At 39.8% G+C, this 15212-nt stretch overlaps 1 protein-coding gene across 1 annotated transcript in view; it reads left to right on the forward strand.

The window, feature by feature from the left end:
- Positions 1-937: 937 nt before the first annotated feature.
- Positions 938-15212, forward strand: part of LOC113192356 (phospholipid-transporting ATPase ABCA3-like) — a 143960-nt gene continuing 129685 nt past the window's right edge. The window contains exons 1-2 of the mRNA XM_077802690.1: positions 938-997; positions 1327-1579. Of these exons, the coding sequence (XP_077658816.1) occupies positions 938-997; positions 1327-1579 (313 nt within the window). The remainder of the gene's footprint in view (positions 998-1326; positions 1580-15212) is intronic.

Genomic DNA, 15212 nt, shown 5'->3' on the forward strand with positions numbered 1-15212 from the left:
TGTTTAGGAAACATGAAAAAGTTAGAAATGGTGATAGTAGTTATATAAAAGTCCGAATGCAATTGAAGCCACTAAACTGTACACTTAAAAATGGTGATAAGGGGCCTGGGGTTGTGGCTCAGTGATAGTGCACTCAACTAGGGGTGTGCAAGGTGCTGAGTTCGATCCACAGCACCATATAAAAATGAGCAAATAAAAATAAAGATATAAAAAAATACATAAATAAATAAAAGTATATTCTGTGTTTAAAAAATGGTGATAAGGCAAATTTTAGGTATATATTTTATCACAGTTACAAAAAAAGTGGTGCATAGCCCTTCATCTATCCCCTCCATAGGAGCAAACAGAAGGACTTTATGAGGTAAGTGCTATAATTTACTGACTTACAGATGATAATCAGTGATAGGTTAATTATTTTGTTGCTCAAAATTATATAGCTTGTTAAAGAGTTAGGATTTGAACTCAATAGTCCTAAGTTCAGATCCTGAGTTATTAATTACAGTGCCACACACAAGGAAAGATCATGCCTGTTTTGAATTGACCTAATGTTTAGCACAGAATATTGCACAGAGTAGGCATTAAATAAATAGCGGGTATGCAGTATTTGGACAGAACCTGTCCAAATAATAATTGACATTCTACATCTATGTTTTATATCTTTATGAAAAAGGAGCTAGACCTTTTGCTCTTTGTGTCTTTATTGTATATTTTATACATACTAGAAGACTATTGGATGTGAATTTAATTAGGATATAAAAATATATAAGGAGAAACTATGTAATTAAAATTTTCATGTAGTTATTTTTCAAGATTGATAAAATAAAACTAGAACAATGAAGTAATTCTTTATTTAATGGAATTTAATATTTTGGCAGGTAACCTTAATTATTTTAGATTTTTACTTCTTAAGAATTGAGCTTCCATTCTTTGTGATAAAATGGATTCATTATGGCTCAGGCAGTTTTCAGTCCTCCTCTGGAAAAATTTCCTCTTAAAGGTAAGTGGAAGTCTCTGTGAAAAAAACATATGTAAAGGTTAGTGAAGACAAATGGGAAATTTCTTAACAGCTCCTTTGTTTCATTTTAGTTTTTTTTTTTCTTATGCTCTAAGGCTTGGGGTAGCCCTTCTAAATCTGAAGAATACCCATAGGGCAAATCAATAGAATGAATAATAAAATGTAGAAAAGACAATCCAGGAAACCATTCTTATTATAGAAGGAAGCAGGATAATTTAGGTTTGTAAACCCTAGAGTGAAAGACACACACACACACACACACACACACACACCAATTAACGTAGTTTTTTTTTTGTTTGTTTCTCTTACAGACACGGGAGATGAGTGGTTTGATTTTGGAAATGCTCTTGGTATTTCTGTTCTTTTTATGGACTTTGACTGTTCGAAATTATAGTGAAAAGAAGCTTTTTAATTCTTCCACTTTTGATTCTCTTCCCCTGACGCTTCCTTCTTTTCTTGAAATACCTAACTTGACATTTGAATTGGTTTATGTGCCTTCTGAAAGTGATGTAGCAAAACGTATTACTGAGATGGTGAAAGAGGATTTAAACTTCGATTTTAAAGGTTAGAAATTTGTAATGCCTGCAAGGTTTTCTGCAGGATGTATTGTCAAATTTCATTGACTTTCATTATTTATGCCTAAATATAACAATGTGGGTTTTGTCAAATAATATTGAATGTATTCTTAATGTAATCATTATCAAAACTTAATATTTAAGCTTAGATGTCTGAGTTACTTTCTTGTTCTATAATTCTAAATATTGTTTGTCAGTAATTATGCTTCTTAACCTTGGGTAAACATTGGATCTTTGGATTTGGTGTCATGGGCACAAAGTCTTAATATCAGGTACATTTTCCTGGGTAATGAAACTTTTCTCAAGGTCATGACTTTTCAACATTTCATTAAAATATTACTTAAGCATGATATATAATACACTTGAAAAAATTGAAACAATATTAAATTATATAAAAAAGAAATGCTTATCTCCTTACCCTTCATCTTCTCTTCACATCCAATTTCTCTTCTGCAGTTAAAAATACTGTCAGAATTTGTCTTGTCATATGCTTTCCATGAGTGTTTGTTTTTACTGTTATATACATTTAAAATTATGATTATATTCAGAATAGCAATAGCAAGATAGTAGAATAGAAGGTCCTCTGCTTGTATCTATGCATGGCAATAATTTTGCAGCCATCCATGGGGAAAAGTGCTTTTGTGGGAGCTTTAGGATCCAAGTAGTATATTATAAAATCCCAGTGGAGCCCAAGACCTGGAAGAGCCATTTTAAATGAACAGTGCCTAGGTGGCAGACTTGACAACCATGTCTCTGCCTTCAAATCTGGGCATGACCTTTACTATATCCTAATTTGTCTTGATCTTGCTCTCAGAGGCATCCACCCAGAGACTTGGAATGAACAGTACTCACTTGTACCTCCAGTGATAGACCTGCTGACCTTAGTTCTGGCTGTGGACCAGAAATGGCTGTGAGACTTAGCTCAGCCCCTCTCAGCAGTGACCAGAGATCAGCTTTCTGGCAACATAGGAACTTGGTGAGAAAACATTTTGAGTTCCTAGGGCAGGCTTGACAATCTTGGTACCAGTTGTGGATGCCTAAATACATCTAAGACTTGGGTATAACCCCTCTCTACAGTGAGATCAGTCCTGCTAGTGGCACAGGGATCCCAAGGGAGGGGTGCATTATGTAGGCTTGCTGATGATTGCCCACTTGTGGACTCTGAAACAGCCTCAAGACTTTGTTCAAGCCCATCACAGCTGCACACCGAGAGTAGTCTTGCCCACCTATAGACTCAGGGAAAGATACAGCAGATCTGCCAACAATGATCTAATAGCAGCCCCTGAAGTGGCTGCTAGACTCAGATGTAGTCCATCTCAACAGCAGGCTGAGGTCAGTCCTTCTGGTGGCAAAGGGACACACAGAGGGATACATGGCCATCTGTGTCCCCCGGAAAGACCTAACCTCAGTTCTGGTTTTGGAACCTGAAGCAGCCCTGCAACATGTTTCCACTCATCTCAATACAGATCAAGGAAGTATTGCTTGAGTCCTCCTGGGACCTGGAGGAAGCCACACCCATCTGTGTACCTCATAACAGGCCCATTATCTATACCCTGAAGCAGACCCTGATCCTAGTACCAGATTTACATACCAAAAAATTTAGTCCATACCTGTTAGAGCTCCTGGTAAAAGACTTTCCAGCTGTGGACTTCACTTCATATCCAGAAGTAGCCCCATGCTTAGATCCAACCCCAATCCCCATGATCCTGGAGGCAGTCCCATCAATCTGGAAACTAACAGAAGAAGGACATAACCTGATGGGACCAATCGGTAAAGCCTGGAAGTGGTACTGGCTTATTCAAAAGTACAGACACTCATGCAAGACTGCATGGATAATGAAAAATGAAGAAGATAGCACTGCTGAAGGAAACTAATGAAGCAACTGACCCAAATAAATGGAAATCTACAAATTACCTTAGAAGACTCAAAATATCCACCTCAAAGGAGCTCAGGAAGATGCAAAATAACACAGATAGACAACTAAATAAAATTACAAAAGTAATGCAGGAACAAAATGAAAAGTTTAATAAAGAAATAGAAACCATAAAGAAAAATCTTTCTAACAAAACATTTTGAGTTGAAAACAATGGCATATCTGAAAAATTCAGTAGCTTCAATAGCAGACTCAAGCATGCAAAAAAGAATCAGTGAACTTGAAGACATATATTTTACTTAGCCAATTAGAAGAGCAAAAAGAAAAAAAAGGATGAAAAAGAGTGAAGAAAGCATAAGGGTCCTACAGAAGACAATTGATCATATGAATATATAAATTATGTACCATGAGGAAGAGAAGTGGGGCATACTGTCTGAAAACTTTCAGAATCTTGGGAGAGATATAGACCTCTATATTCTTAAAGTTCAAAGGTCAACTCAAAGAAGAACACTTTGAGGCACAATATGATCAATTGTCAAAGTCAAAGACAGAATCTTAAAAGCAGCAGGGAATAAGAGACTCAGCACATGTAAGGGAACTTCCATAAGACTGTCAGCAGACTTCTGAGAAGAAACTTTGCAAGCCAGAATATTCAAAGTGCTGAGACAACAAAAACTAACAATAATCTCCCAACAAAGTTTCCTTCCCAAATAATTAGGTACTAAATCACCTAGCTCGAGAGCTAATGGAACCCAATAATTTTAAGTGTCCAATGACCAGAGAGAAGAAAGAAATGATTTTAAATGGGTACTTGAACAATTTCCAGACTAATATTCTTGGCTCAGCATAGAGCAACTAGCCTCAAATTCCTAGCTTCCAGTTTTTCTCTGGAAGGAGTTTGTATCCTTTTCAATTGCTGCCCATGGGTTTGACTTCTTACTAGCCTGAATCTGGGAGCTGATGGGGCAGGAAATTAGTAATCCTCTGAAAGCCTGAACAACCACGAGGGCACTTTCTATACCTTCTCCTCATGATTCATTCCAGTAAAAAAAGCAAGTCTCTAGCTTCTCCATGAAGAAATTTGTCCCAATTTGGGCACCATAACTTTTATGGCTCCTCCTAGAGGTACTGCCTCATAAATCACCTGTCTCTAGGAGTGAGTCCCTCAGGACCATGGAACATAAAGAGATTATGAGTGTGTGAGTACTTCCTAATTGCTGTCTCCCTTGTTCAATGCAGAGCAAGCTCAAAGGCAAAGATGTCCTTCTCTCAGTTTCTTTCTGGAAGAAGTTCAAAATCACCCCTAACATCCTGGATTTCCCAGGTGCTATGTATGGTAGGTTGGGCTTCTAATTACTCTGTATCTGAGAAATGATGGGGTAGGCAAGTAATAGTACTAAAGGAGCCTGAAAAGGAAGGAGACCATTTCCTACGGCTTGGTTCAACATAAAAATCAAGGGCTAAAGTCTAAATGTTTGTGTCCCTACAAAATTCATATGTTTAAATTCTAATCCCAAGGTTGTGGTATTAATAGATGGGGTTTGGGAGGAGGAGATAGTATCATGAGAACCTTTATAAATAAGAAAAGTGTCTTAATTACAGATCTGGTTTGCCCCTTCCATTATTTGAGGATACAGGAAGAAGGTACTGTGAATTAGGAAATAGGCCTTGAATCACCTTGATCTTGGACTTCTCTTTCCTCCAGAACTGTAAAAAATAAATTTATACTCTTTAGAAGCTATTTAGTATTTTATTTTCTTGATGTGATTATGTCTCGATATGATTATGACCACAATGTGAAAAAACTAGAAATCAATATCCATGGGCTGGAATGTAACCCAGTGGTAAAATGTTTGCCTTGCATGTGCAAGGCCCTGGGTTCAATCCCTAGCACTGCATGGGGGAAAAAGGAATCAATAACAGCAAGAAAATTGAAAAATTCACAAATACATGGAAATTAAAGTCTTGAACAACAACTGGATCAATGAGGAAATTAAAAGTGCATATAAATATGAATAAAAATGAAAATATTTCTAAAACCTATGTCATGCAGCAAAAGTAGTAATAGGAAGAAAATTTATAGCAATAAAATGCCTAAATAAAAAGAAAGATCTCAAATAATCTAACTTTACACTTCAAGAAACAATAAAGAAGAAATATACACGGAAGAAGATAGTCTTTTAAATAAATGGTGCTGGGAAAACTGGATATTCATACCAGAAGAATGAATGAAACTAGATCCCTATATTTCACCCTGCATAAAAGTCAGCTCAAAGTGGATCAAAGATCTGGAAATAAAACTCTGCATCTGCTAGTAGAAAACATAGATCCAACATTCCAACATATATAAGCACACATTGGCTTCTTTATTAAGACTACTAAAGGAGGATCCAAGACGGTGGAATAGAGGAGATCCTGTTTCTGTGGCTGCTCTGTGGCATGAAGCCAAGAAAGCAGACAGGCAGCTTCTCCACAAGGTCTCACCTAGATGGAATGCAACATCTCAGAGGGTGTGAGAAGACCTCTATACAGTGGATTTTCGCAGGAATCACCAGCACTGCGACCACCCGGGCAGAAATCAGAGCCTTTGTATTCAAATTAAGTCTCAGGAATCCGGATCCAAAGTCTTCAGTTTTAGCTCATGCATGGCTCACAAGCGGCTTAGCAGAATCACCTATCAGCCCCTCTGCAGAACTCCAGACTACGATCCACTCCCACACAGGTAATTCAGCTGCTACCAATCCACAGCACAAGGCCATCGCCCAGCTCCCCCCACCTTACCAGACACCCCGGCACTGGAAACAGACTGACTCCATCTTGGAAAACCTTTCTTGCCATTTTTTGGTGGGCGTGGCTGTCAGATTGGATCTCCATTTGAGTAGGTACCTGGTTTCCACCCCCCCCCCCCCCCGGCAATGATAACTTGGCACAGTGGCCCCTCAACACAAAAACAACTCTCAGTTGGATAGGAGTGCAGTGCACCACGCACCTGGTGTGAGCCTGGGGGTGAAAGGTCCCGCAGTTGGGATCCGATAAGTAAGAGAGGGGAGGGAACTAAAGTTTGGAGCATATCAGAGAGACCAGAATCTGGGAAATCTCCAGGCAAGAGAGGCAGGCAATATTGGGGGCTCAAGTTAGATGAGTGTTCACAAAAAAAAGATCCCTGAGGTGCAATTTCCCTGGTGAGTGGCACTCCTTGCTTCCAGACACTCCACACCAGATCCAGTCTTCTCACCCTGGTTACTTACACCATCCTGAGGGCAGAGGCACCACTTAAAAAAGACAACCCCACCTACTGGATGAGAAGAGAAGCAGGAAAGAAACCGATCTCTAAGAGTATTTTTTTCCTTCTTCTTCTTTCTCTTTTACCCTTCTATCCTCTGGCCTTCACATCCCCAACGTATGTGAAACCAAGAACTTTGCATGAAATAGGACTTTGAGGACTGAGTCACCTGAATAATATAGAAGATTTGCATAAGCCCCCTTTTTTCTTTCTTCTTATCTTTTTTCTTTCCATTTTTATCCTCCTTCTTTCACCCTTCATATTTTACTATTTTTACATCCTATATTTTTCTAAATGCATATGTGTGTTTGTTTGATGTACTCTACTATCTTCCCATGTATCTGTCTACCCTAATTACTTCCTGTCTATTCCCCTGCTACTAACCCTCTTCATTAGATTTCTCCTTCAAAATTCCTAAGATATATTAACTCTATACTCTCACATCTTTACCCCTTAGCATCTTGTCCAATGCCTGGCCCCCAGTTCAATGTCCACTGCCAGAAACTGTAAACCTTTTTATGAAATTACTGATTATATTTTAAATAATAATTGAATCCAACATTTCTGGACATTGAGACTAAACTGAAAATGTCTTAACAACAATTTGTTCATAGGTGGTGTATTGTTGATACTGGGATCAGTTAACATTGTCCTTCCCCACAAAGGAGAGATCTTGGAACCCTACAAGAGCACTACAAATCTATAAGATAAAGACAATAACACTCTAGACACACAGAGCTGGAAAGGAAGACACATGAGCAACATGAAAAGACAAGGGAAGGAAGTACCACAAACAAATCAAGACAACACATCATTAGAAGTATTGGCAGCTCAGAAAAAAGACAGAAGATTTCAGGATATACATGGTTAAGATGTTCTGAGATCTCAAAGGAGACATAAGAGAACAAATATAGGCAATGAAAGATCACTTCGACAGTGAGCTACATAAACAAATCCAAGAAGCAAAAGATCAATTCAACAGGGAGATAGAGATAGAAAGAAAGAAAGAAAGAAGGAAGAAAGAAAACAATCAGAAATTCTTGAAATGAAAGATATAATGAACCAAATTAAAAACTCAAATGAAAGCATCACCAACAGAGTAGACCACTTAGAAGATAGTACTTCAAACAATGAAGATAAACTACATCATCTTGAAAAGAACATAGACCATACAGTGAAAATGATAAGAAACGACGAGCAGAACATAAAAGAAATATGGGATAGCATAAAAAGACCAAATTTAAGAGTTGTTGGGATAGAGGAAGGCATAGAGTTCCAAACCAAAGGAATGAATAATCTATTCAATGAAATAATATCAGAAAACTTTCCAAACATGAAGAATGAGTTGGAAGCCTACGGGATGCCAAATGTACAAAATCACAACAGATCAACACCAAGACACATTATAATGAAAATGCCCAACATACAGAATAAGAAGATAATTTTATTTTATTTATTTTATTTTTTTTTTATTGGTCGTTCATAACATTACATAGTTCTTAATACATCATATTACACGGTTTGATTCAAGTGGATTATGAAGTCCCGCTTTTACCCCGTATACAAATTGCTGTATCACATCAGTTACCCTTCCATTGATTGACATATTGCCATTCTAGTGTCTGATGTATTCTGCTGTCTGTCCTATTGTCTACTATCCCCCCTCCCCTCCCCTCCCCTCCCCTCCCCTTTTCTCTCTCTACCCCTTCTACTGTAAATCATGTCTTCCATTTGTATTCTCTTGACTTACCCCTCCTTACCTCTTATATGACATTTTGAATAACCCTGAGGATCGCCTTCCATTTCCATGCAATTTCCCTTCTCACTCCCTTTCCCTCCCACCTCTCATCCCTGTTTAATGTAAATCTTCTTCTCAAGCTCTTCGTCCCTACCCTGTCCTTGTTTACACCCCTTATATCAAAGGAGTCATTTGGTATTTGTTTTTTAAAGATTGACTCGCTTCACTTAGCATAATCTGCTCTAATGCCATCCATTTCCCTCCAAATTCTATGATTTTGTCATTTTTTAATGCAGAGTAATACTCCATTGTGTATAAATGCCACATTTTTTTTTATCCATTCATCTATTGAAGGGCATCTAGGCTGGTTCCACAGTCTTGCTATCATGAATTGAGCTGCTATGAACATCGATGTAGCAGTGTCCCTGTAGCATGCTCTTGTTAGGGCTTTAGGGAATAGACCGAGAAGGGGAATAGCTGGGTCAAATGGTGGTTCCATTCCCAGCTTTCCGAGAAATCTCCATACTGCTTTCCAAATTGGCTGCACCAATTTGCAGTCCCACCAGCAATGAACAAGAGTGCCCTTTTCCCCGCATCCTCTCCAGCACTTATTGTTGTTTGACTTCCTAATGGCTGCCAGTCTTACTGGAGTGAGATGGTATCTTAGGGTAGTTTTGATTTGCATTTCTCTGACTGCTAGCGATGGTGAGCATTTTTTCATGTACTTGTTGATTGATTGTATGTCCTCCTCTGAGAAGTGTCTGTTCAGGTCCTTGGCCCATTTATTGATTGGGTTATTTGTTATCTTATTGTCTAATTTTTTTGAGTTCTTTGTATATTCTGGTTATTAGGGCTCTATCTGAAGTGTGTGGAGTAAAGATTTGTTCCCAGGATGTAGGCTCCCTATTTATCTCTCTTATTGTTTCTTTTGCTGAGAAAAAACTTTTTAGTTTGAGTAAGTCCCATTTGTTGATTCTATTTGTTAACTCTAGCGCTATGGGTGTCCTATTGAGGAATTTGGAGCCCGATCCCACAGCGTGTAGATCATAACCAACTTTTTCTTCTATCAGATGCCGTGTCTCTGATTTAATATCAAGCTCCTTGATCCATTTTGAGTTAACTTTTGTGCATGGCGAGAGATAGGGATTCAGATTCATTTTGGTGCAAATGGATTTCCAGTTTTCCCAGCACCATTTGTTGAAGATGCTATCCTTCCTCCATTGCATGCTTTTAGCCCCTTTATCAAAAATAAGATAGTTGTAGTTTTGTGGATTGGTTACTGTGTCCTCTATTCTGTACCATTGGTCCACCCGCCTGTTTTGGTACCAGTACCATGCTGTTTTTGTTACTATTGCTCTGTAGTATAGTTTGAAGTCTGGTATCGCTATACCACCTGATTCACACTTCCTGCTTAGTATTGTTTTTGCTATTCTGGGTCTTTTATTATTCCATATGAATTTCATGATTCTTTTATCTATTTCTACAAGATATGCTGTTGGGATTTTGATTGGCATTGCATTGAACTTATAGAGAACTTTTGGTAATATCGCCATTTTGATGATGTTAGTTCTGCCTATCCATGAGCAGGGTATGTTTTTCCATCTTCTAAGGTCTTCTTCTATGTCTTTCTTTAGGGTTCTGTAATTTTCATTGTATAAATCTTTCACCTCTTTTGTTAGGTTGATTCCCAAGTATTTTATTTTTTGGGGGGATATTGTGAATGGAGTAGTTGTCCTCATTTCCGTTTCAGAGGATTTGTCGCTGATATACAGGAATGCCTTTGATTTATGCGTGTTGATCTTATATCCTGCCACTTTGCTGAATTCATTTATTAGCTCTAATAGCTTCTTTGTAGACCCTTTTGGGTCTGCTAGGTATAGAATCATATCATCTGCAAATAGTGATAATTTAAGTTCTTCTTTTCCTATTTTTATGCCTTTAATTTCTTTTGACTGTCTAATTGCTCTGGCCAGTGTTTCGAGGACTATGTTGAACAGAAGTGGTGAGAGAGGGCATCCCTGTCTTGTACCAGATCTTAGAGGGAATGCCTTCAATTTTTCTCCATTCAGAATGATGCTGGCCTGTGGCTTATCATAGATTGCTTTTACAATGTTGAGGTATGATCCTGTTATCCCTAATTTTTCTAGCGTTTTGAACATAAAGGGATGCTGTACTTTGTCGAATGCTTTTTCTGCATCTATTGAGATGATCATATGGTTCTTATTTTTAAGTCTATTGATGTGGTGAATAACATTTATTGATTTCCGTATATTGAACCAGCCTTGCATCCCAGGGATGAATCCTACTTGATCATGATGTATAATTTTTTTGATATGTATTTGAATCCGATTTGCCAGAATTTTATTGAGGATTTTTGCGTCAAGGTTCATTAGAGATATTGGTCTGTAGTTTTCCTTCTTTGATGTGTCTTTGTCTGGTTTCGGAATCAGGGTGATGTTGGCCTCGTAGAATGAATTTGGAAGTTCTCCCTCTTTTTCTATTTCCTGAAATAGCTTGAAAAGTATTGGTGTTAGTTCCTCTTTAAAGGTTTTGTAAAACTCTGCTGTATACCCGTCCGGTCCTGGGCTTTTCTTAGTTGGTAGTCTTTTGATGGTTTCTTCTATTTCCTCTATTGTTATTGGTCTGTTTAGGTTGTCTATATCCTCCTGGCTCAATCTGGGCAGATCATAAGACTCAAGGAATTTATCTATGCCTTCACTATCTTCTATTTTATTGGAGTATAAGGATTCAAAGTAATTTCTGATTATCTTCTGTATTTCTGAAGTGTCTGTTGTGATATTGCCTTTTTCATCCCGTATGCTAGTAATTTGGGTTCTCTCTCTTCTTCTCTTCGTTAGCATGGCTAAGGGTCTGTCAATTTTATTTATTTTTTCAAAGAACCAGCTTTTAGTTTTGTCAATTTTTTCAATTGTTTCTTTTGTTTCAATTTCATTAATTTCAGCTCTGATTTTAATTATTTCTTGCCTTCTACTTCTTTTGCTGTTGTTTTGCTCTTCTTTTTCTAGGATTTTGAGATGAAGTATGAGATCATTTATTTGTTGGTTTTTTCTTTTTTTGAGGAATGAACTCCAAGCAATGAATTTTCCTCTTAGAACTGCTTTCAATGTGTCCCATAGATTCCGATATGTTGTGTCTGTGTTTTCATTTAACTCTAGGAATTTTTTAATTTCCTCCTTGATGTCTTCTAAAACCCATTGATCACTCAGCAACCTATTGTTCATTCTCCAGGTGATGCTTGCTTTTTCCTTTCTTCTTTTATCATTGATTTTCAGTTTCATTCCATTATGATCAGATAAGATGCATGGTATTATCTCTACCCCTTTGTATTGTCTAAGAGTTGCCCTGTGACATAGTATATGGTCTATTTTTGAGAAGGTTCCATGTGCTGCTGAGAAAAAAGTGTAGCTACTTGATGTTGGGTGGTATAGTCTACATATGTCAATTAAGTCTAGGTTGTTAATTGTGTTATTGAGTTCTATAGTTTCCTTATTTAACTTTTGTTTGGAAGATCTGTCCAGTGGTGAGAGAGGTGTGTTGAAGTCTCCCATGATTATTGTATGTTGGTCTATTAGACTCTTGAACTTGAGAAGAGTTTGCTTGATGAATACAGCTGCACCATTATTTGGGGCATATATATTTATGATTGTTATGTCTTGTTGGTGTATGGTTCCCTTGAGCAGTATGAAGTGTCCTTCTATATCCCTTTTGATTAGCTTTGGCTTGAAATCTATTTTATTAGATATGAGTATGGACACTTCTGCTTGTTTCCGCAGTCCATATGAGTGATATGATTTTTCCCAACCTTTCACCTTCAGTCTATGTATATCTTTTCCTATCAAATGAGTCTCCTGTAGACAGCATATTGTTGGGTCTTGTTTTGTGATCCATTCTACTAGCCTGTGTCTCTTAATTGGTGAGTTTAAGCCATTAACATTTAGGGTTATTATTGAGATATGGTTTGTTCTTCTATCCATATTTGTTTATTGATGTTACTAAACCTGATTTGTTATCCTCTTTGACTACTTTCCCCCCTTTACTGTCCTACCTCCCATTGTTGGTTTTCAATGTTGTTTTCCATTTCCTCTTCCTGTAATGTTTTGCCACGGAGTTTTTGAAGAGATGGTTTTCTAGCTGCGAATTCTTTTAACTTTTGTTTATTGTGGAAGGTTTTAATTTCATCTTCTAACCTGAAGCTTAATTTCGCCGGATACACGATTCTTGGTTGGAGCCCATTGTCTTTCAGTGTTTGAAATATGTTATTCCAGGATCTTCTAGCTTTCAGAGTCTGTGTTGAGAGATCAGCTGTTATCCTGATTGGTTTACCCCTAAATGTAATCTGCTTTCTTTCTCTTGCAGCTTTTAAAATTCTCTCCTTATTCTGTATGTTGGACATCTTCATTATAATGTGTCTAGGTGTGGATCTCTTATGATTTTGCACATTCGGCGTCCTGTAGGCTTCTAGGATTTGGGATTCTGTCTCAATCTTCAATTCTGGGAAGTTTTCTCGTATTATTTCACTGAATAGACTGTTTATTCCTTTGGAATGGAGCTCTGTGCCTTCCTGTATCCCAATGACTCTTAAATTTGGTCTTTTGATATTGTCCCATAATTCTTGGATGTTCTGCTCATGGTTTCTTAGCAGACTTGCTGAGCTGTCTATGTTCTTTTCCAGTTGAAATACTTTGTCTTCATTGTCTGATGTTCTCTCTTCTAAGTGATCTACTCTGCTGGTAGTATTCTCAATTGAGTTTTTAAGTTGGTTTATTGTTTCCTGCATTTCTAGAATTTCAATTTGTTTGTTTTTTATTACCTCTATCTCCCTGTGAAATTGATCTTTTACTTCCTGGATTTGTTTGTCAATGTGATCTTTCATTGTCTGATTTTGCTGTCTCATGTCTTCCTTGAGACTCCAGATCATCTGAAGCATATATATCCTGAACTCTTTATCTGATATTCCATCTGTTGCAGCTATTACCTCTTCTAAAGTTGAGTTGACCTGCATTGCTTGTGGTCCTTTCTTTCCTTGTCTTTTCATACTGCTCGCGTTTCTTTCTGCTTGGTGCAACTGTTGTGTTTTGAAATTTACCCCCTATTTATTTATGTTGCTCATGTATACTTGAAAAGTCTCCCTTGCAGGTGCGGGCGGCGGCTGTGCCCCTACTCCTATTGGGGTGACGTGTCTACCACGCTGGCGGCTCTCTGGGCCTGTTCCGGGAGTGGAAGGCGGCTCTGCTCTGTCCCTATTCCAATTGGGGTGTCGTGACTACAATGCTGGCAGGACGCTGGGCCTGTTCCGGGCGTGGGCGGTGGGCTTGGCTGGCGGGATTCCACCTAATGGCAGTCCCTAACCTCCCTGCTTGCTAATTAATGGTTTCTCTGAGGCGCCACGCCTTCTGTAGCTGCAGGGCAGGCCGCGCGAATCAGTTGGCCTGGATCTCCGGGGTCCTGCTGCTGGCTGTTTTGATGTTGCAAGCTGTTGGAGAGTGGTGGTGTATTCTTCAGCTTTCCCGGATGGTGGCCGCTGACTGCCTGGATGGAGTGTCCGCTGTTTTGATGTTGCACTCTGAAGGAGAGTGGTGGTGTATCCTTCAGCTTTCCCGGATGGTGGCCGCTGACTGCCTCGGTGGAGTGTCCGCTGTGGGGGATGGGACTGTACCGCTTCCTTCCCCTTCTGAGATCCCTTGCTCGGCCCAAGGGTCCGTGTGGGCTTGGCTGGTGGGATTCCACCTAATGGCCTTCCCTAACCTCCCTGCTTGCCAATTAATGGCTTCACTGAGGCGCCACGCCTTCTGTAGCCGCAGGGCAGGCCACGCGAATCAGTTGGCCTGGATCTCCGGGGCCCTGCTGCAGGCTGCTGGGATCCCTGGCACTCTATCACTTTGATTTTTTCTGCTTGCCCCTCCCCCAGCGCTGGCTAGCCAGGTTTCCTTTTGGCTGCTACTGGGAGGAGGGGTTGGAGGTCAGGTGTCTCTGGTTTCCCCCTAGCCTGTATGGAGGCTCAGCTTGATACTCCCTCTCCCGGCAAGCCTAGGAGAGATTTTATGCGAATTCCCGCTGTCTGGGGGGTGAGCTGAATGACACCGACCTGTTTTGATGTCGCACTCTGAAGGAGAGTGGCGGTGTATCCTTCAGCTTTCCCGGATGGTGGCCGCTGACTGCCTCTGCGGAGTGTCCGCTGTGGGGGATGGGACTGTACCGCTTCCTTCCCCTTCTGAGAACCCGTGCTCGGCCCAAGGGTCCATGTGGGCTTGGCTGGTGGGATTCCACCTAATGGCCTTCCCTAACCTCCCTGCTTGCCAATTAATGGCTTCACTGAGGCGCCACGCCTTCTGTAGCCGCAGGGCAGGCCACGCGAATCAGTTGGCCTGGGTCTCCGGGGCCCTGCTGCAGGCTGCTGGGATCCCTGGCACTCTATCACTTTGATTTTTTCTGCTTGCCCCTCCCCCAGCGCTGGCTAGCCAGGTTTCCTTTTGGCTGCTACTGGGAGGAGGGGTTGGAGGTCAGGTGTCTCTGGTTTCCCCCTAGCCTGTATGGAGGCTCAGCTTGATACTCCCTCTCCCGGCAAGCCTAGGAGAGATTTTATGCGAATTCCCGCTGTCTGGGGGGTGAGCTGAATGACACCGACCTGTTTTGATGTCGCACTCTGAAGGAGAGTGGCCAGAAGATAATTTTAAAAGCCACAAGAAAAAGGAATCAGATTACATATA

This window comes from Urocitellus parryii, chromosome 9 (genome assembly GCF_045843805.1).
Source record: "Urocitellus parryii isolate mUroPar1 chromosome 9, mUroPar1.hap1, whole genome shotgun sequence".
In the NCBI taxonomy this organism is placed as follows: domain Eukaryota; kingdom Metazoa; phylum Chordata; class Mammalia; order Rodentia; family Sciuridae; genus Urocitellus; species Urocitellus parryii.